This window comes from Stegastes partitus, unplaced genomic scaffold, assembly GCF_000690725.1.
Source record: "Stegastes partitus isolate 25-593 unplaced genomic scaffold, Stegastes_partitus-1.0.2 Scaffold441, whole genome shotgun sequence".
Classification (NCBI taxonomy): Eukaryota; Metazoa; Chordata; class Actinopteri; family Pomacentridae; genus Stegastes; species Stegastes partitus.
Genome location: NW_007578172.1, coordinates 208,329 through 232,237, shown reverse-complemented (window position 1 = coordinate 232,237; position 23,909 = coordinate 208,329). Strand labels below are relative to the sequence as shown.

General features: G+C 39.3%; 1 protein-coding gene across 1 annotated transcript in view; it reads left to right on the top strand.

Moving 5' to 3' along the window:
* The first annotated feature begins 17,071 nt into the window (after positions 1 to 17,071).
* Positions 17,072 to 23,909, top strand: part of snrka (SNF related kinase a) — a 66,484-nt gene continuing 59,646 nt past the window's right edge. The window contains exons 1-2 of the mRNA XM_008286198.1: positions 17,072 to 17,233; positions 18,045 to 18,755. Coding sequence (XP_008284420.1) covers positions 18,167 to 18,755 — 589 coding nt within the window. The 5' untranslated portion in view covers positions 17,072 to 17,233; positions 18,045 to 18,166. The remainder of the gene's footprint in view (positions 17,234 to 18,044; positions 18,756 to 23,909) is intronic.

The window sequence follows — 23,909 nt, the reverse complement described above, 5'->3', positions numbered from 1 at the left end:
ACCCTTCAAGCATCAAGCCCTCCTTGTATCTCGACCTCGGTCTTGACAATCCGACAGTCTGCTATCTGACATAAAAGAAGGTTTTAACATTTAGTGTCGGATTATCGAGTTACGACTGTACCTCTAAACTAGTCAGTTCTGCATTGTTAATATGGCACAAAGTGGTTCAAATCAAGCCAATATAAAACAATACACTGTATGTACCACAGCATGAAAAATGTTTATGAGATCACATGCAATACATTAAAGAATTCTACATAAGAACTTAGTTAAAAGATAGGTTCATACATTTTAGAGACAAAATCTTATAACAATGGTTAGCTGCCCATATGAACAACGAAGCTGGTTTTGCTTGCTTTACTCATTTCTCCTGCTAGAGACTCCTTCCTAATGTGTTTTGTTTCCAAAGTTTACCTGAAGTTGGTTTGAGATTTCAGCAGTTGGAAAATCAATTGAATATGATCCCAAATAAGTCTTTTCCATAAAACATTCTACTTTCAGTGTGTCCCTGTGACAAAGCAAAGGCATAGGAACAAAAAGGTAGGATCTTGTACAAAAAACAACAACCATTACTTCGGAAGCCTTCACTTATCTGACTCAGATGGCTTCATATTAGAATACATTTTGGCACAAAACCAGGACTGTGTTTTGTGCCCATTAACTTGCAGTAGACCCTTTGACTTTCTGTATTTTAATGCGATGTAGATTTAATTTAAATGTTAAGTTAACATAAAAATTTTTGTCATTCAACCCTCCATGATCCTTGCAGACAAATGCTGTAACTGTAGTCGCTGGCAAAAGAGCTTCTACAAAGTACTGAATCGAGAGTTTAAAGGCTTTCGTTTTTTCACAGTTAGTCACGGTTAAATTGCAGCTTGATTACAATAAACATGAAGTTTTAAGACAGACTTGAAATATTGTGATCCTATCAAAATACTTTAATACCCAGTTTTGTTCATATTTAATTCCACTTTTATGATCATATCATCATAATTTGATTCCACTGAAAGCAAGCAAGTAATGTCTCTCTCCTGTGTGTCTGATGTTGGTCATTTGCCAACATGTGCATGCTCTCTCATTACCTTAACACACTCAAGAAAATCAGGTTATTTAGAGAAATGAGGTTAAGGCTGGAAATCAGAGAAGTTGTTTACCTGGTTACTGTAAAACTTATGTTCACAAGCAGGAGGTCAATCAGATTTCCCTCCCTTCAAATGCAATAATTCATAACTACTGTAACACAGTCATATTCAAAACTGTATTATCGGCAAATGACACTGCAGCTCATTTCAACAAATTATGACTAATCTTTCCTTGTACTGCTGAAAAAAGTCTGGTCATAGACATGCACTCTTTGTTTCCGGTATGATACGCACACCAGACCAATTATAGCTATGATGTTCCAAACAAGTGTTTTTTGGCCCTGATCCCAACCTGAGTCCTTTGGCACTGTCTATCTGTCTATTCCAGGTCTCATCTGCTACTTATATTTAGATAAGTGTTTTTTGAAAATACATATGAGATACAGTGAAATATCAGCTGTAGACGAGGAAATCAGGAGTCTCTGAAGAAAAAGGTTATAGAGATTGAAAGTGCATTCAACAGAGCTGTATCGAGTGCACATCTTGCGTAGGAAAAGTTTGGAAGAAAAGGGAACTTTAAACTAACAGCCCAAAGCTGACACCAGAGATGCACGCTGCATACCACTGTGTCGTACACATTACTTGAGCTGAAATTACTACATTGGTCACCAGGACAGCTAGAAAACTGACACAAGCACGCGCAATGTTGGATTTTTGCAGATATCCTATATACTGATGATTTATAACTCATTTAGCCAATTCTCGATACTGATTTACATGCACATATTTTATTAGTCACATCAAGCCTCTCCTGTACTGAAATGAACACACTATTATTATGCCTTATGTTAATGTGATCCCTCCTGACAGATGCAGAAATAAAATACAATGCAGTTCAAATGTACACATTCAACGTTCAAAACAAGAAAACTAATTAAACTTAAAAGGAAAATGATACAGACATGTCGTTACTGTATACATTTGTAAAGATGTACCTTTTTAGCTGCTAGACATTTTACTTTATTTACCTTGGATTCACTCGATCCAGGTTTTTTAACAGTAAACTGGATGCAGGGTCACTGAACACAGCGAAACAACACATCAGATGCTCCCTTAAATCCAAAGCAATCGGGCTAAAAAAAAAACAAAAAAAAAAACTCAACCATTTTCACATTACTTGTAGTTATTTTTTCATTTATTATTGCGCAAATATTGATTAACGGTGCTTTAAAAACATCCCTGATCAAGGTACTAAAACCTTGCTGAATGATGGACACTTCTGTGCTCAAATTAATTATCAAGTCAGGAAACAGAGCTACTATTTCTAAAGGCATAGCAGCCTCAGTGCCAAAGCAACCACAGAGCTCTTGGGCCCGTTAGCCCAGTTACATCAACATTTCACTTTGCACTGACTATCATTTTCCAACAGGCAAATGATCTCAAGAGACAATGTAAGTGTTGGGGGTAGTCAAAGGCTGATTTCATTATGATAAAGTCATGCTCTAGTTTTGACACTAATTTTCTTAACATTCACATAAAAATTCAAAAACAGAGTTTACGCACTGTACTGCACCACGGCATAGACTACCAGGCGAGCTACAAAACCATTTTGTACATCAGCAGTATGCAGTTGTATTTCTGTTCCCAATAAACCTTGAGACGGTCTGCCTATATGTATAATAGTTCTCAATCAGCCTGAAAGTATGCCTGAAATAGCATACATTTATGCACAGATATAAAAAATATCATTTCCGAGTAAAACTTCTGGGCAAAAGCAGTAGCTGTTTTTTTGTTTGTTTTGTTTCGTTTTTCTGTATGTGCATGTGTGGTCCAGGTGTTACATAGTCAATTTATGGGGACATGTCTTGTTTATAGGGATAAAAAACAAGTCCCTATATTTAAATCAGTAAATTTTCAGGAGAAAACATGATTTAAGGTCAGGATAAGGTTAGAGTAAGACTTAGGGTTAGGCAAGTAGTCGTCATGGTTAAGTTAAGAGAACATCCCCTGTACATTTTTGTGAGATAGCTTAATGTCCTCTGAAATTATGGCTACACAAGTGTGTGTGCGCGCACATATAAGTGAGTTCAAATTTCTTAAAAAGCCTCAACCCTCAAATACAACTCAGCACAATACAGTTATTTTGGGTCTGAATTGAAAAATATTGGTAGCTGACTTTATGCTTGAAGGCATTGCCAGACAGCATGTAATTGGGTCGATCATCTACACAAAAAAGGGAGGGACTGAATATTTTTTTAAACAAAAAGAGATCAAATTCACCTGTCAGCTCTGAAACAGAAAGATGGCCAAACAAGTAGTGATGCAATGAAGTTCAGAAAGCTCAAGTTTTACCAAATAAGGATAAAGATCAATGCAGGAGAAGATGAATATTGTAAGGGAAGTTACTGGTTTAGATGCACACCACATAACTGCAATGACAACAGTTTCCTCCCCCTCTCTCTGCTCCAACATCTCCTGTCAGTATCTATGTCTGATATCTGATTCTGTACATTCCTGTCCTGCCATGTAGACAAACAGGGTCTACTTGGAGGAGTCATCATCAGATTTTATTGTTGCCTCTTTAATGTATTATTGGAGCTCTTTTTTGTAAAATGTCTTGTAACTCCAGTTCTGAAAAGTTCTATAGAAAAAAAGTACATATTTATCATTTTAAACATTGCAAAAGTAAATGTCTGAATACTACAAAGCAACATCTGGATCAGTGGGAGTAGAGTTAGAAACAAGTGCAATCTGAGCTCACTGGCCATAATCACAAAGGTATGTTTAAAGAAATAAAGGAAGGAAACATTTGATGGGGGGAAAAAACCAGTTTGCCAGCCTTTGAGCATGGTGGTGGACATACTGTGCTCTGGGGTTGTGTGGCAGCCAGTGGCATAGAAAACCCCACACGGACAGAGGGAAAATAGATTCCACTAAATATCTGCAAATTCTGGATGCAAATGCCTTCTAGTTATTTAATTAACAGAAAGTGAAAAAAGGACAATTTTTCAAAGCAGACCTTAAACTCCACCATCAGTGATTTTGTAGAAACACAGACTGGAGCTTTTGAAGCTTGCTGCAAGGGTTTATACTTCGCCTCAAAAATCAACTAAATACGTTATTTGTCCAGCCACGACCACACGTTTACATAAGCATTTAGGTACAATTCTGTTGAGCGTAGCTTTCCTTCAAACTTCAAGTCCACTGATCTGTAACTGTCATGTCTTCTTGAACATTTCATTCCTCATCTTAAATAATATCCCTTCAAGACCACCACACCCCCTCATAAACTGTCTGTCAGTCACTGCTTTCTCAGCGCAGCCTTCGATGCTGACACTGAAGCTCCGGCTTCCCCAGTGTTACTAGGTTAGCATATCTGTTTGCTCTGGAGATGATAAGCACCCCGATGATGTGGTGGAAAGCAGCACAGGGCAGCCTGGAAAGTCTAATGCATTTTAATGAGAACACTAGAAAGCCAAAGCCGGGGAGCCTGTGGGAGAGAAGTGGTGGCAGTGGCCCTGCACTGTAGCTGCTCAGTCGCTCCCAGGTGTTCATCATTCCTTACAGCTCACCATCCCTCCCTCTTTGGAGTTAACCTTCCCTCTTTCTCTACATTTCTTCCCCCATATATTCCCCTTTTAAATCACCCCTGAGAGCCTTACAAACCTCTTCAAAAAATAATTAAATAAAAAAAAGAAGAACAAAGCCCGTATCACTGTAGTTGCTTTTCTGCTTCCCTCAACCTGTTTTCTTTCCCTTTGGCCACTTGATTGCTTAGCTCCTCTGGCCATGATGTCATGTCCTTATTCGTTGTCATCTTTATTCCTGGACTAAATGTGGCCTGTCAGCTTGGATCAAGCTGCTTGGAGCTCAGTGTGGCACTAGGGAGAATTAATGGCCCAGCAGCCATTATCTGGCTGTACAAAGACAAGTCTCATACCCTTTCGCTCACTTTGCATCTCTTTCTCAAACACGTTTGGACAGACAGTCATACACACACACACACACACACACACAGAGTCCTGTTATATAAACACAGTGCCATGCCATCCAGTCTAGGGGTGAAAAGCTGGCTGCTTCATAATGACTGGCAGTGAGTGTCAGAAAATGCCCCTGGTCTGTGTTTGACACGTCACACTTCTGACTACTTGCCTATTTCAGACTGAGACTGATTACTTGCCTGATTGATAGCCAGCTACTTAATAACTTTTTTCTTGCTTCTTTATATCAACTGCTAGCAGTGACCTACTATGCCTTCTGCAATACAGAAGATAAAACACCAAGACTGTACACTACATTGTGCTGTCTCTTCTTCCCCAGGGACACAGAAGATACAGAGGTTGGCGTGGACAATCTGCAGAATGTGTGTGTGTAAGTGACAGACCAACAAAAAGGAACAAAGTGAGAAGGACATCCTCTAAAAACATCGCAGCACAGCACTTCAGCGCTGCCCCAGGACAACAGGCAATATTCCAGAAAATGGACATAAATAGAACATGAAAGCTGAATGCACATTTGAAGATATCTGCCAGTGTCCAAGCTCTAAAGTTGTTGATCCCATCTGTTTTGGAGATTTGGGTGTCCTGAGAATCCAGAAGGATTTTCATCCTATTCAGTACTATGCAGGACATGGTGGCAACGAAAGAAACCTTTGAGCCCCTTTGACCTTTGCTTGACAACTGTTAAAGGACAGATGCATTTCAAAATACATGTAGACAGAGAACATGAATGTAGGTCTTTTTGAACTATAATTGTGATTGTCTATAAACAGTTACATGTTTGCGCATGTGTCCATGTGTACAGTCCATGCCTGTGTGCATCAAGGTAGGCATGAGCAGATAACAAATATATGTCACACAGACTCAAGGCAGTAGTTTCATATCAATCTGAGGACACCTGCTAGTAGCTCTGCACCGTAACTGCTTAAAAACATAGACATCCATATACACTACATCCAGCAATGAATGATTGTCTTAAAAAGTGACTAATAAATAAGATCCAGACTGTCTTTATTAGCTCATAATTGACACCATGAGCTCATTTTCACTTATCATGAATTTATTTTCTCCATTACAGCAAAACATTTTTAAGGAGCCATCAGAAACCCTTCAAAATTAAAACCGGGCCAACGAAACACTTCTATGGTTGATTAACTCTGAATGAGTCACTATAAACAGGCTTGAAAAAGATCACTAGCCTGATGACTTTTAGAATTATTTTTAAAAAGACTAACTGGACACGCAATTGTTTCCCTAAAGTTCCCAAATATAAGACTAACCTCACCCATAGTCAAGACAATACTGTGTCCTTTCACTAAAGACCACTTAGCATAGCTGTTTTAGTTCATTGGCATAGGCACATTTGAAACATGTTTGGAAGGTGCACCAAAGTCTTATAATGGAAAATCCTGTGTCGTATCAGTTTATACATAATCCCCCAAAATTTATCACAACATACGTAATATTTTGGAAAGTTTGAATTTCAAATAGAGTTCTGTGGTTTTCAACAAAATGTGGTTTCACAGCACAAATTTGTGAGGCCTCATGCAATATGAAGTCAGTGATTTTTTTTGTTTGTTTTAAAATAAACCACAAATTATTCCAATCTTTGGGTCCAAACAGTTTCCTGTCTTAATAAAGCCTCTGGCAAATGCATCCTCATAAACGTTTGACCCTGACATCTTATGGAGGCCAAATAAAATACTAAATCAGTTAGAAACCTTCATCTTGGGTGTCCAAAAGCTCACAAGTCTTTGCACTGCATCATTACAGTCAAAAAGATTCTAATATATAAGAAAAATGTAAAGTTATTACCAATTGCTATTATGAATTATGAACCTGCAAACTAAAAAGGAAAGTAATTTAAGTAAAATAAACTTAAGGGCCCATCACTGGTCTGTACATTTTTGAATCTGCACAGGCCATTTGCACATAGTGTGAGACGGTCCTGGGTGACTCCCTTAGACACGCTTAGTGAATCAGCTAGTTTCTTCTTCTTTTTCTTTTGTAAAACTGAGAAATACAGTTTGAATATAAAGCATAAATCTCTCCTTTCTGTCACTTGTCAAGGCTGTCAAGGTGTGTTTTGTATTGGTCTGCACCACATTGTGGCGCACCCATAGTCAGTATGTAGGGATGGATGTAGTGAGGTGTAGCTTCCCCCACTGCTTTGGACTGGAGACTGTTTGAAGCTCAGAGTTGCAGACTTTTTTTGTGCTTTGTCTGTGCCATATCAGTTTGAATCCAGAACATTCCATATAAGGAGAGAGCATGCTGCCTTTCACACTCTGGAAGCTCACCCTGCTACCTCGGACTTAAGCCAACACAAGCTTACGAGTTGGTGTAACTCTTAAACCACAAACACACAGCAGAACCACAAGTTTGGAAAAAAATCACAGCTTATTTTTTAAACAGAAGCCCCAAATGTCTGAGAAAGGGTGAGTTCAGGAACCAGAAGAAACAGCAGGTCAGCCAACTGTTAATTATAGCTGTCAATCAATCAATCAATCAATCAATCAATCAATCAATCAATCAATCAATCAATCAATCAATCAATCAATCAATCAATTGTCAAACACCAAAGCCTCCTATGAGCCTTAAATACCATTTACCAAAAATAATCAATGGTATTAGAGGGCCTGGATTTAGCTATTGAGACCATAATGGGTCATTGGGGGAAAAAAGATAGTAACTTAGTATTTTGGGGGGAAAGCTGGTGCCTTTTGAATTTCAGCAAATGCAGACAGCACACAAAGGTGAGCTTTATGCTGTACCAGAAGGGGTTTCAAACTGCATTTTTCTGTTTTTCATGGTTCAAGGAGGAAGACTAGCTTTTTGGTTAAGCAAATGTACACTTGGTGAACTGCCACGCAACCTCAGTACAGACCAACACAGCGCAGAATGACAAGAGACTGTTGCTGGATGCAGCTCTTCAGGTTCCATATTGAGGTCATTGTGCCAACAATCTGGCTTTGTGTTTCTCTGAAGATCTGAGGCTGCACACCAGTTCCATCACAATCCTTTAAATCTAAGAACACCTAAAAAGGACTGCTACAGAATAAATATTTTTGCAAAGATGTTAATGTGCACTTTGACCGAAGTATGTTTTTAGGGTTTTTAGCATAACCGGAGGCCACACAGTGGCTCAGGGGTTAGAGCCGTCGCCTCACAGCTAGAAGATCCCCAGTCTACGTCCTGGTTAGGGGTATCATTTATCATCACTGCGTAGAAAAGGTTCTAAATTCTGTCAAACGCATGAAATTTAGAGTATGCGTAAGTACAAAAAAATCTGTATATATCAAACGTGCATAAAAAGGGCAAAAAGGGCGAAAAAGAGGAACTTTTCTGAAACTGAAATCGAGGTACTCGTCAGTGAGGTTGACGCAAACCAGAAAATATTGTTTGGTGCATGAAATTTTGGGATAAGACGTGAAAGAAAAAATGCTGCATGGGACAAGATAACCGCCGCAGTTATTTCTGTTGGGTCAGAGAAGAGATCGCAGGCAGAAATTTTTAAACATTGGTTTAACATTAAGCTCATTGCCAAAAAACACGTCACAGCTCATGAAAGAGAAATGACTGTAACTGGAGGAGGACAAATGAATACCCAATGTTCACCCAGCGGATAACCCTGATCACCTATAGATGAGATGTTTTAATAACAAAACTAAGTCCAGCGAAAACATTTCACACTTTGTAACACTCACCAATAAGCCAGTCATCTTCAACAGCTCCTGCCTGGAGACGCGCACACACACAGAACTGTTCTGCTCAATGAATGAGTGGTGCGTTCCTCCAGGCCACTGGGCGACAACGTTTGATAGCCACAAATGTGCATCACAAATTATTTGTACGTTGATTGAATAAAACCGTTGTTTGTTTACAAAATTAAATTTGTTTAGTGATGGTGCTTTGATTGCGATGTGGGTGCAGTCTATGGCTCCACTTATGTTTGGGAATCCAGCAATGGCGTGAAGTCCCTGTTTGATTTGGGCTCATTGGTGATGGCTGTAAGGGAACTGGATGTAGGCTGGGGTCAGGGGAGTTATGGCATCCAACACTGCTGGTATGATCCTGCTCAGTGATGACTGGGAAACGCTGCATATGTCTCCAACCTCACGCTGGAATGGACCGGTGGTAAAAATCCCTGAACGCTATCTATTTGTAGTTTCACTGTTCTACCGCTAGATTATGTGTGCACACATGGTCAGAGTTGTGCGTATACTTACGCACATTCCTAAGTATAAGTACAAGTTGATAAAATCCATACTTTGCGTAGGAATGTTCGTACACACGCTCTACGCACATATCCGTGCGTACGCACTGATAATAAATGAGGCCCCTGAGATCTTTCTGTGCGGAGTTTGCATGTTCTCACCGGGTTCTCCGGCTTCCTCCCACACCCCCCAAACATGCTGAGGTTAATTGGTGATTCTAAATTGCCCATAGGTGTGAATGCGAGTGTGCTTGGTTGTCTCTCTGTGCAGTCCTGTGATAGACTGGTGATCTGTCCTAGGTGTCCCCTGCCTTCCCCCTGAGTCAGCTGGGACCCTAGTGAGGATTAAGAGGTGTATTGATAATGTCCATTGATAATGGATGATGGATAGTATAATCAGCTTTCTAACAAAGCACTGAACCACCTACTGTGTGCAAATCTATCAACTGTAAAAAGCCAAGCACATCAATTCTGCTCACCAGTTAGAGAATTTGAGAATACAGGAATATCAGTTAACCCTTAAAAATGCAAGAGTATTCACAGAGGGAAATTCAAACTCTACAGTTTCGTGGAAAGTTGCAAAGAAGAGCGCTGAATTATTCCCAAAGACAAGAGCAGAAATGCAGATCAAAGTGAGCTCTGGGTCTGTAACGGAGGACCCTGTTGAACATCTCCACTTATTTCAGACATAAAAGGGGGCAGAAGAAACAAAGAAAATTGGCATATGAAGTCAAATTGCAGTGATGCAAGCAAGCTGGGACAAGATCACATTACCCTACAGCTTATACATTCTAAACTGACAGTCAGTACAGTCAATCAAAATCTTACATCCGGCATATTAAAAACAAGCCTTGGATGCAATATGGCCTTGTATGACTCTGAAACAGCCTGTACAAACAAGTCCTTTTCAATTTGGGGTTCAAGGCCTGCATTTGGATGGCAAGGGGCTTAAAATAAACCACATCAGTGTAACTGAAATATTCAGTTGCAGAACGTTTGCCACAACTGTAGATGTTATCTGAGTCATACAGGAGAGTATTACAAACTCAAGGGACATGAAATAACATCTCGTCTGGGAGTTGATGGACCATAAACACAACACAAGCAGTGTTATGGTATATTCACCTTCATAGCACTTGTGTCATTACTTGGAAGCAGCCAAGAAAATATCTTGTCGACATATATACACATATTAGCCCAAGACTGTGCAGTTACAGCGCTGGACGGAAAAGCACAATGCTTAAAATAATAGTCAGTAGTTATTATTGTAAGATTCGAGTTACTGATGAGAATTTAATTACACTGTTTAAGGCAAATGACCACAGATCACACAGTAATTATTATTATTATACTGATTAATGAGTATTACAAAGAGAAAATTGTGTGATGAATGGTTAACCCTTGTTTCTCACAGAGACACAGAGCTATGGATGCAGCACCATCTGTCTTGGATGATCATTGACTATCTCATCTTAAAAAATATATATATTGCATGTCTAAGGTAGTTTGGACATGTGTCAATTGTACGTGCGCTCTCTCTCTCTCTCTCTCTCTCTCTCTCTCTCTCTCACACACACACACACACACACACACACACACACACACATAGATAAACACAGCACACAAACATCATTAAAAACATCCTAACTCTATATCAGCTGGTAGCTTCTTTCTGAAGAGGTCGCCGCTGGACACGCTTCTCTCTGAGATACACACAGCTGTGCCTGAAAAGGCAAAACCCTGTGACAGTCAAGCTAAAGGAAATTTACCGACACAAGAACAATATTCTGTGCTAAACAAACAAATTAAATCTTTCTCTGTACAATAACTCTTACCTTAGGTGCCGGTGAAAACGTTGCTTTTGTCTTTGCAGACACTTGAGAGGTTAGCTCATTTAGGCAACATCAGCGCCTCAGTATGTTGCAGAGTCGTTCCTCAACGGGAACCAAAGACATGTAGTGGAAATGAAAAGAAGAATACCGGCGGACGCGGAAACTAATAGTAAAAAAAAAACACCGGTGTGTTCAGTCATTAAATTCTCTAAGACACAGCCGGGGCTTTTTTGCTGTTGTTTACAAGCTAGCCTAGCTGTCAGAAAGGCAGAGAGAGACAGAGCAGCTGCCTGGATACCGACTCCACTCTGCTGTGTCCAGTCTCCACCTACCGCCGAGGGAAATCCCGCACTCAGATCTCGCGATGACACTCGACCTCTCTAATTGTCACATGTGCGATCGCTATTGACTGCATCTTTACTTTTTTTTTTTTTTTTTTTACCGATTATTCAGGCAAAAGCAGCAGTGTAAAAACACCCCATAGCAAGTAACTGAAGTAAAAGTATTATTATGCACAGAGTTTAAACTGTGCATGATGTAAACCCAAATATTATTCAAGAATTATCAAATAGTGTGTATTTATGCCAACGTTTTCATAGTATTGTCAATTAATATAAAGGGTTTTTCTTTCTTTTCTTTTTTTTTTTGGACTGATTTCCAAAGTTTATGTTAATAACATAGAATTCAACAGACACAATTACTTACAAAAATATATAATTTACAGGCAACAACTAACCAAATAACCAGTGTACCTTTGAAGGGTCACCCCGTTTTCCCTGTCATTAGTGCAATCAGTACCCAGTAATTCAATGCTTTGGACAATCAGACTGACCAAGCACATAACAGTATTATATATCAAAGCATATGCCCTTTATTTCTGCAATGCAGTTATGACTCTGCATCCAAAAAATAGTATTTCTGGGTTTGTCCACACCAAATAAATAACAGCACAATTTCATAATCCAAACAAACCAATTATCTGTAATCTGCTTGTAGTTTAAAACTGGTGTATTATTCTGAACTGCAGAGTCTAAGTTGTATAATATAGCAATGCTAAAGTGTTTCATTGTGCTACACTGTGAGGAAAGGTTAGACTATAAATAGAAATCAAGGACAAGACAGAAATATCAAACATGTCAAGAAACTTGCATGAAATAAAATTGAAATAAATTAATAAAAGGCGGCAAAAAGCATATTGATTAAAAAATAAATAAATAAAAAATCCTCAGTCTTTATTCTTCAAGAGCCTGTCCATGTAGTTTAAACTGCTCACCAGGCAATTTGTCTTTTAACAATGATCAATAAGACTTTAAAACCCAGGGAGGTGATTCCATTTTAACTGGTAGTAAAGAAAAACAGACTGATATACAGGTTATATACAGCAGCCAGGCACGGCTGTGTTTCCCATCAACCTGATTGAAAAACCTTGAGTTCAAACCTTCAGGAAAGTTCAGAGCAGCATTACTGGTCAATAAGAAATACAGTAACATCAATAAACTGAACGCCCTCATCTGCAAAGTGAAATCAAGATGTGAAACGTGGCAGTACCTGATCAAGCCAGGATTGGCCACATGTGTGCTTTTTCTAACTGTGTTTTCTTGAAAAAGTTCCATGCAGTCAACATTTCATTGCCCAACCAATCCAGAAAACAAATGAGTCACAGATGAAGTACACACAGGCATGGATAACCTTGATTCACGCTCCTGGAACGGGAAATGAAAAAAACGTGTGTGTGTGTGTGTGTGTGTGTGTGTGTGTGTGTGTGTGTGTGTGTGTGTCTGCGTGTGGTTCTTTTTATAATCATCTATATAATTTGCAGGTTTGTAGCATGTGGAATGAAAATAAATGCAATAAGAGACTGAGAGAAATTCTAAGTCCTTAATGACCTAAAGAGAAAAATGCACAATAAGTGCATTAGTGCCGGAGTTTAAAGGGCCATTTAATAGATGTGATCCAAAAGAGCTATGAGCTGATAATTTTACTAGAGTTTTTTTTCCCCCCATTATACAAAGTCCTACGGCTCTGCTGAAGAGAAAACTGTAATTCCTGTCTTGAGAACAATGCATCCACTCGCTGTGTGGTGACAAATCAAATACAAAGCAACACTCCCACCTTGAGTTTGAAAAAAGAAAAGCAAGAAATGCCACCAGTACTGTTCAGTTCAGTACATATAAATATCATTTCAGAATAAAACCTCAGGTCTCCTTGTCCTTATCTTTTATACTAAAATAATACAGTGCATTAGCATGTTTCTGTACACAGCCAGCTTCCAGAACTGCTTTAGTGCTCTATGTTAAACACTCACCAAGTTTATTTTTACAAAGAGATGAGCCCCATTTTTTCAAAAGATATCATCAAAAGAGGGCTGCAGTGCAACTAAAAGGTCGCTGGTTCGCATCCTAGGGAGAACACCCAGGATCTTTCTGCATGGAGTTTGCATGTTCTCCCCATGCAGTTATTCCGGGTTCTCCGGCTTCCTCCCACACGGTCCGAAAACCGTGTTGAGGTTAATTGGTGATTCTAAATTGTGTGTAGGTGTGAATGGGAGTGTGCTTGGTTGTCTGTCTCTAAGTGTAGCCCTGTGACAGACTGGTGACCTGTATAGGGTATCTCCTGCCTTCACCCTGAGTCACTTGGGATAGGCTCCAGCCCCCCACGACCCTTAAGCGGTGTATAGATAATGGATGGATGGATTCACCTGACCACATAACTTTTTTTTTTTTTTTTTTTAATTTTAACTAACCTAACAGAAAGAAAACAGGACCAAAAGGAATATAACAAAAATGGCAGTTCTTACCCACAAGGCTTCCGGTTACAGAATAAAAATTATGGTTAACTTACAAACAATGGGGAATGGTTAGAAACAATAATCCACCTTTTAAAGGAATTGTTCAACATTGGATAAAGTACTAAAGTAGAGTTAGATGAGATAAATGATATCACAGATTTCTGTGCATTATGCTGCAGCTATCTATCAGTTAGAGTAGCTTCACTTCTTTTCAAAGACAAAAATGGCTTTTCAACAAGAATTTACAGAACAGAATCTTTCATGTCAAAGTGAGAACAAATTTCTCCAATGTTATGTCAATACATTACAAACATAAGAATGTAAAATAAGAGATTGCATATTCACTGTTATTAATCTGACTCAAATAATGTAATGCAGTCACACAATTAGTAAAATAGAGATCATCTAAGTGCAGTGAATGTATCTTAAGTGACTGTGGTATAAATACACCAGTATCTATAAGGTCTAATGAATCAGTACTCTGGACTACAACTTCAGCATGAAGACAAAAGAACATGCCAAGCAACTCTGTTAAGGGGTTGTTGAAAAGCACAAGTCAGAGGATGGATACAAGAAACTTTCCAAGTCACTGAATATTCCTTAGAATACAGGTAAATCCATCATCAAGAAATTAAAGAAATATGGCACAAGCATAAATATGCCCAGAACAAGCTTTCCTCAAAAACTATGTGACCAGCTTTATGATAGAGTGGCACAAAAAAGCTACTGTTAAAACAGCTTACATTAAGTCTGGACTAGAGGTTACCAGAAGGCATGTGGGAGACTCTGAAGTCGACTAAAGAAGGTTACTTGGTCTGAAGAGACCAAAATTTAGCCTTTTGGCCATCAGACTAAACGTTATGTTTGGTGGACACCAAACACTGCACATCATTACAAACACACCCTCCAGACGGTGAAGCATGGTGGTGGCAGCATCATGGTGTGGGGATGGTTCTCAGCAGCAGGTCCTCAAAGGCTTTTGAAGGTAGAAGGTAAAATAAATAAAGCAGAGTACAGGGAAATCCTGTAGGACAACCTGATGCAGTTTGCAAGAGAACTGTACCTTGGGAGATTTGTTTTCCAGCAAGACAATGACTTGAACCATTCAGCCATAGCTACACAGAAACGGTCTAAACACAACAAAGCGAATGATCCAATTTGGAACAAAAATAAGGTCAAAGTGTATTGTTAATGGAAATTAAATGCTTAAACTGAATAGTAATATATTGAATAAACAGAGTATTTTCAACCCTCACATGTCCAGCCATCACTCAAATTACACTCCTAACTGGTATTGTAGCCACAAAAAGTGTTTTATCAAACAATTTGCCTGCTAGGTCGAAGCTACATTTTTTCTCGTAAGAAAATTTATTTATTTCCATTTACGTTTGTCAGTGCTCATTTTAAAAGACAGCTAGAATCTTTAGAACGGAGTAAGAAGTAGAAGTAGCACAAGAGGACTTGCAGCTTTCATCTTAGTTGTCAGATGCAAAGTCATCACCATGAGAAACGTCCTTTTCATTAGCTTCTCTTCCACATGACATGAGCACAGAATTACTCCTGACTAAATAACAACACAAAACCAAGTGCCCAAGAGGCCTGAAAATGTGATTAGCTGATCACCAGATTCTCCAACCAATAGTACAAAGACAGAGGAAGATATGCTCACAGAGAAGATGGAGCGCAGCTAATCATTTCTATCTTAAATTGAGGCCAGCTGCATTTTCTGAATATTTTTTATAGATACCACACAGCACAGTATGATAGATTGTTGCCAAAATGCTGAAATGTATCATGTACTACTGTAGGGAAGCAATTGTGTTTCTCCAGGTATGACTCAGGTTTGTCATTTAACAGGCCATTTCACAGCAAACATGTCAACTCTGTTGTCAGTGAAGGAAAAGCTAAACATCTGTGCTCATTCTATTGAGATGTTATTTGCTGTGGAAAATACATATTGGTTACATTTCTGTAAGTAAAAATACATTTGGAAATATGTATAGTTGGATTGTTTGGATTGTTCCTGAGTATTTTCTTACAGTGCTGCATCTTCTGTTGTTGGAATAGCCTACTAATGACTAAGCCAGTGACAAATATGGGCCATTGTTTAAAAAAAAAAAAAGTGGAAATGGTAAAGGAATGGATAAAAAAAAAACAACAACAGACAAACAAAAATCCTAAACATTTTGCGAAGGACAAATCAGATATACAAGTTATGCGGATGTAGGTGAAGGGGTATGACAGAGATATAGCTGAGAACAGGTTGAAAGACCACATTCTTTAAATAAAAATAAACATCAAATCAGAGAAGAAAAAACATTTTCTGAGTATCTGTCACTAGATGTCACTGTATGATGTTTATTGGGAGGAGCAATCAACACCAACAAGCAGTAGATGTAGCGCACAGCGTATCTGATTAGTGTGGAAATGTTGTATTATGGAACACAAATTTTAAAGACTTTAACTCTTTAGACGTCCTTGGATTCAATTATACATTGATTATATAACGATATATTACACGCCCTGGTATAAGTACGTGAGAAAATGCTTGAAATTTAAAATTGTAGCTTTAATTAAAGCCGAATTGCTATAGCATTATCATATAAATACTTATTCTAGCGCGACTGTGTTTTTTTCAGCACCCTTTCACCATCAAATACTTTGTTTGACGTCAGAGTTGAATGCGGTGTGTGATGCTCTTAGGATGCCTTCAGGTACTCCTCGTAAGAATCTGACTTTGCTGCAAGATTGTGAGTATATTGAACTTGCTGAGTAAGTAAGAGCTTTAGGTAACAATAATAACAAAACAATCAAATTCACAAAACAGTTTTGTAGTTTCTATTGGTTCCCGAAAAGGAAAACAGTTCATCTCATTATTTATTTAAAATGCAATATTGAGATTGTTTGCTATATCTTTATTAATCCATTAATATTTGTGAATATTATCGTTTGAACAGTAGTAAATAAATAGACCACGCAACGCGATGTAGTAATTTATTGAAAAGTCCGACTCGTTGAAAATCTCGGTGCTTTGTTTCAGCACGTGAAGGCACCATCGCAGCCCCACCGCCTCGGCTGGGAGGATACAACCATTCCGATTAGGGCAGCCGTTGCCAACGATGCAATGCCTCGTTTTACGGATGAACCCTGGGCATAGGCACCTTCTGAGTGCCGCGGTCATCTCGAAGAGGCTGTACCACCCTCGTCTTCTTATATGTAATTTGCGATAGGACCCTGTAAACAGCACCCGAACGACCCAAGCTACCCGGCCAAGACTGGAATCTGGGCTTTATGTTTACCGAAGAGAAGCTGAAGAGGTGAGCTGAGCGAGCCGTAGTAACTTTAGCTTGCTACATGCTACATGCTATCTGCGGCTAGCTGTGTGATATTTAAAGCAAAACCTGTGTACCTGTGTGACCAGCCCTCCGTTATAAGGGTAGAAATTAGTTTGTTTAGATGTTACTGGTCAGTGGGCTTGTGACGTTCCAGCGTTAAAGACCGAAAGCAGTCAACGTCAGTCATCCAGTAAGCTAACGCTGATCAATCAATGAACAACGAGCTAGCCCCTGGTAACGTTAGGCTAACGTTAGTTGGTAGTGCTATCACCGGGCCCGTCATACAGCTGACTTCTGGACTTGTCCGTCAGACTCTACTGTGGTAGAAGGAAGCATAGTCATCGTAGTTATAGAAAACTTTTAATCTTCATTCTAGCAGCACGAGGCAGGACATCAGGATATACTAGCTAGTGCGTTCGTGCAGCAGCCTTCCTGTCAAAACAAGCCCAACGCCTCCCCACAACATTCAGCAAGGAGGGGTTCAGTAAACCGTTTTTCGCGCTAACGTACATATTATTTCTGCTCTTAAAATATTTGTTCTTTGTGCTTAATTGAAACGGTTTCATTCTGTCATACATTCAAGCGCTATTGTGCATAATGCTTCACTCCGTCTAAGGGAGGGGGCAGGTACTTCTGTCTGACTGTTACTACAATGGGAAGAACATGGAAAATGTTTTGCATTTTATTTGGACTCCTGTATGCTTACATGTGAACTTTGCTTCTTTCATGTAATTATTGTGTGTGTGTGTGTGTTTTTATTGCAATTGCATTAATTTTTTTTCCTATCATTTAGGAAGCCGGAGCCATGGGTTTCTTATTCAGCCTTCGATGAGCTAAAGTAAGCTGGACCCACACAACTTAGCCAAGCCGCCCCCTACAACAGGGGCTCTTCTTGCCCCTTCGCCCTCTCCAGCTATGGCAGGCTTCAAGCGAGGCTATGATGGCAAGATCGCTGGCCTGTATGACCTGGACAAGACACTGGGCCGTGGCCACTTTGCCGTGGTCAAGTTGGCACGCCATGTTTTCACTGGCGAGAAAGTGGCGGTGAAGGTGATCGACAAGACTAAGCTGGACACTGTGGCGACAGGCCACCTTTTCCAGGAAGTCCGGTGCATGAAGCTGGTGCAGCACCCCAATATTGTGCGCCTATATGAAGTGATAGACACTCAGACGAAGCTTTACCTCATCTTGGAGCTAGGCGATGGAGGGGATATGTTTGACTACATCATGAAACATGAGGAGGGTTTGAATGAAGAACTGGCCAAGAAATATTTTGCCCAAATTGTCCATGCCATATCCTATTGCCATCGGCTGCATGTGGTGCACAGGGACCTCAAGCCTGAGAATGTGGTGTTCTTCGAAAAACAAGGACTGGTCAAGCTTACTGATTTTGGATTCAGTAACAAGTTTCAGCCGGGGAAAAAGCTGACCACAAGTTGCGGATCACTGGCATACTCTGCACCCGAAATACTGCTGGGTGATGAGTATGATGCTCCAGCCGTAGGTATGCAAAACATGTAGTCTGATGAATGATGCTAAAGTAATGAAATGAGTCACACTGTTAATTACAACACAGCTTTGCAGTTACAGTACAGTACTACCAGGCAGGATGTAAGCTAGATCTTTGATGCAGCCCATTTGTGAAAGTATATTGCTTTCATCCAGGCATTGTAGTCATATCATCTTGCATGATCCATTGACTGTTTAAAGTTGGAAGGATGAGGCTTGTTCCCAGTGGGACCAACTTAGTGTCTATTTCACCTATTAGCTCTGTGACCTCTTTCAAAAAAACTATTTCTGTTAGAACACAGGCTTTTGGCATTATACTACACAGGACATCTCTATCAAACTCTTATTAAAACCCAGCTATAACACAGCGGTGTAATGAGGTTGGCAGTGTGGCGAGCACCTGTTTCACACATTTTTGTCACGCCGTGCTGTAACACCTTGGCTGTTGGTTTGCTTACAAAGCCTGAACACGTGTTTACCCAGGACTTGTTTTGCGTTTAGATAGCTTCAGTCTATCAATCATGTGCCAGAGCCCTGTGTAACGGAATATTCAGAGGCAGACTTGTTTTAAATATCAAGCTGTGGGTTCCAGCAGTATGTTGCTAACAGTGCTTCACACTGATCATTTTGCAGAATGCCATAGGCCCTGTGCTACAAGGTTGGCTTCACTAGCACTGTCCATGGGTGTCCTATTGCACTGAATTAACTGTCTCATTGATTTTCTATGAGGACTGACAGAGTGTAGACAGACAGATTGTGTGTCCTTCCATGACATGACATGACATGGTATATTTACACAACAGGTACTGATGGCAAAAACATATGAGCAAGTCCACCTCTTGAATTGAATAATGAAATGTACCTAGTTAAGCTTGTTTTTCTGTTGGTGTTGTTAATCCTGAAGGAGTCTAAAATCGGTCTCATGATTATTTATGCACATAGCGAATGCTTTCAAAGGCAGTCAACTAGATGTAATTTCCCCTTTTTCGATCACAATTTTCACAAGCTTGAGAGGTGCGGCTGAGGCATTGAGGAAACTGTGGTTACTTTCTTGTTGAACACACACGCACACACACACAGACACACACGCACACAATCAATCACAAACGCACACATACTCATCCAAGAGCTTTGATATTGTATGTTTGACTGTGGACAGCAAAAGGAAGCAGTGCATTTCTTTGCTGTTTTGCTCTGTGCTGTTTGAGCAGTTGTTCACTGCATCAAGTTGGTGCTGCATCTTTAAGAGGTGACTAGAGGCATTGCTTTGGTTTGAGGTGATGAAGGGAATATCAAGGCACATGAGTCTGAAAAAATGGCTGACTAAGAATACTACATTGTCTATGTTATCTCTCGTTAATGATGGCTGCATGTGGTACACTGTTACCTCAGGGTCAGGAGAATGTATGGTTGGTACAGAGACCATGATTGGTCAAGCTTATCATTGACAATGTAGAACTGAAAACTGAAATTCTAACTGGATTTGAAATCCAAAAGATTGTGAGTTGAGGTAGGTGTCATTAATTGGTACTTTTGTTGTTGTTGTGCTAACTGAAATATCTCTATCACCTGTTTTTTTTTTTTTTGATTGATTGGTCATATTGTCTAATGTAAGAGATGAAGTAAATTACCAAAAATACATTAAACATATTGAAATCATCAGTGGTATTGACAGCAATGCGCTTGCAATGTGAAACATCAAGTATGTTTCTATCCACTTGATTTTATCCACATATTTGCTTTGCACTTAAAACAAAGCTGAGCAAATATGCCAGAAAAGAAAGAAATACTTTTTTACTTTACTGAGTTGAAAATAATTTGTTAATCAGTCAAAAGGAAAATGCAAAGAAGTCAAAACAAATTTGTCGTATTAAAACATTTACTTAAATATCTGCCAGAGAGAAAAAAAATCGTCTGACAAACACATTAGATCTATGTGGAGCGATTAAAAAAATTGCCATATTTCACAAATATGTGAAATGAACATAACTGCCATATCGCCGTCACATTTCCCCCCACTTTTCATTTGTTTTAAGGCTGGCACTGCCAAATCAGAGTCACTGATAATGTTGATGTGCCCAACATTTAATATTTGTAAAACAATAGTAGATGAAAACATGAATTAATTCACATTTTCTCTTGCTACCCAATTTTTCTGCATATTTTCTACATGGAAGTTATCCTTCCTTCACAGACATTTTGTAAAAACTGCCCATATTGCTCAGCTCAGTGTGTGATAATGCATAGTGATGTTATAAATTAAGGTGGTCATGGCTGAACAAAGTCATGTCCATTGTCTTTACATGGGCTTAAGTGTGAAATTATGATTCTGTTTAAACCTCAACAGGCGTATGTTTGCCAATACATTTTTAACTCAACAGTTAAGTGTTTATTGCAGTAGTTAGAAGCTTATCCTTATCCTACTCTAGTGGGTAAGTCAGAATGTAAAAACCTAGAGTCATCAGCTATCTTCTACTTTTCTTTACAGTATTTAACAGTGTTTCAGTGCAGCTACAGATGCTGTAGGGAATGTTCATGCACATGTGTATCTTATGTGCTTCATGTTCGGCCTTTTTGTAGCTATAATATGTGCTTTTTTTTATTCCATGAGTTTGTAGTATACTACTGCACCCTGCACTCAGAATTATTGATTGTCCATATGCAGCTCACCATGCTTTATTGTGCTGAGCTGTTTAGTGGGTCTGACAATCTCTGCTTTCTGCCAGGTGACCATTGTGTGAGATGCACTTAGTGCTACTGATGGTAATTGCATAGATACTACTTTCAGCTGTGTTATACCACCACAGCTCTCTCTAGTTGTTTTTGGAGAGTACTTGCAGCCATTGATGGTTGTTTTCTGGTTCTATGTTTTTTTTTTAACTGCATCGCAATTTAGTTTAGTCAAATGTTGCAGCGGCTGTTGTGGGGCTTTGTGATGCTGTGGTTAAAACCATTAGCCTTATGCGTTGTTGCTGTTAAAGTGATTGTACTGAGGTGAAAGTGCTTATTGTTTGAACATGTGCAACCCAGGTTCCAGAAAGGTTTACTGTAGGATTATTAGTGGCCGTCCATGCAGGGCGGAGCAATGTTTATCTGTTTACTGAGAAGCAAAATAAGGTAGAATTGTTTTAGTTATGTTCTTTTGAGGTAAAAAATGAATAGATCATATGTATTACATAATTAAGAATTGCATTTTGTATATAAATATCAGCAGAGGTGGTGCAGAGGGGGATGTCTTACCATCATGGACAAACTGATAGCAGAAACGGGTTAAAGCTTGTATTAAGAAGTTCAACATAGTGTGCACTGGATGTGCTTTAGCTGATGGAAAGCCCTTAACTTACAAAACCTTTCTGTCTACAAGTAGCCATTGACTACCCATATCAACCTATTTACTGTGTATCTGTGCCCTGCAGAGCTGTTTAGCAGGCTTTGGTGACAGCACCAAGAGGGCATCAGAACTGTGCCTCTAGAGAGACTCTTAATTGCAGTCCTGGTTACTGTTGCCTGCTGCCAGTAGATGGGAAGAACAGTTAATCCATGCTATTGTTTGGACTAGGCCAGGAGAGGATGAGAGAGAGGCAGGATGCGGCGATTATACAGTCCTGTGTTGACACAGACTGGCTGGCTTTGATTAGAACACATTCATCTGGTTCCCACCACTGGGCCAAAGACCACCTTCCTCATTATGTAGAGTATTTTCCACCGAAAACAAAGTATTTCTTGGGTCTTTCTACTAGAGATAGGTAGAAGTAAGTTTATGTGATTACTCCTTCAATCTTTATTCATAATCATGAGCTCAGGACAAAACACTACATCATATCATATCTGATCAGATGCTGGTTGATGCAGCTATGCAGTTTCATGATCTTTCTTTGCAGGAACAAGTACATTTTATGTCCTGCCTGAATTGCGTGATGGTGGACATGGTGTATTGCATACACCTAAGCTAACTAACCCTCATTTTCTGTGTCCACCATGTTGTGTTAGGTTACACACAGGGAACATGCATTGTACATCATGTGTTGAACATTTTGTGTGAGTTCCATTTAAATCAAAAGTACTATGTTCAGCAGGTTTTGCTATGACTGTAATTCAGTTTTGTTTTATGTATAAATTATATATTGATATTAAGTGTATATGTTCAGGCTAGAACCCTTATCAAACCTGTGAAGCTTGTGGCAAGTTTGAGTTACAATAACTTCTGTTTTCATAGCAAAAAATTTAAAGTCACAGGGTCGCGCGGGCAACAGCAGACAATAAAAAGCCACAATTCGTACAACTTTGCGTCACAAAGGTGTGACATCGACCACGTTTAAAGTTGCTTTTTTCTTTAGGAAAAGTTTGTAAAAGTACAATGGCTGTAAATGGAATCAGCTGCTGCATAATGGCACAGTACATTCAAAAGGCTTACATCCTGTTGGACTTAGGACATGGCACCAGGAAGCTCTTTGTACATCTGGACATGATAAGTTTGCCTTTTAGATTTGGTACAAGTCGGTGTCACCTACTGTGGAGGCTTCAAATTTGAAGTGATGTATTGAGCGACTTTGCTACAATCACACTTAAAAGCAAACCAAAAAATGTCACCACTTATGAGGCATTTGCAAAGTTTTATGAGTTTTCAAGCATCTTTAATGCCTCAAAAATGCTATTCATTTGGAATAAAATTAATAAGAGTAATTGTAATTCTTACAGATACAAGAGGGCTTTCACATTACTCTGTGCGTGTGCCCTAAAATGAGATGATGTATAACACTATAAATGCAGTCTGGTTTAGCTTCATAAGTTAAACTAATATTTTCCTTCTGTGGTGGTTTCTGTCCCAGTAAATCTGTCGTTTCTCCACTCTGGATTGTGTGTCATGGGTCTGAAGTCTTGCCAGCAGCACTGTGTTGAAACTGAACTCTGGTGTCTCTCTTATTAATGCAACCACAGCGCAAAAAACAGACTATGATTCAAAATGAAGAGCTGATGAAATGATGCTGATTTTGCAAATGAGCCAGAAGATTTCCTCTTGTTGTGGTTGGATTTGGTCTATGCACAGAAAACGATATTCAAATTAACATTGTAGACAGAACAGTGAATGTAGCACATTGAGACTCTACATCTCCTTTCAAGTGCATTTCCTCTGTGCCTGATTAATTTC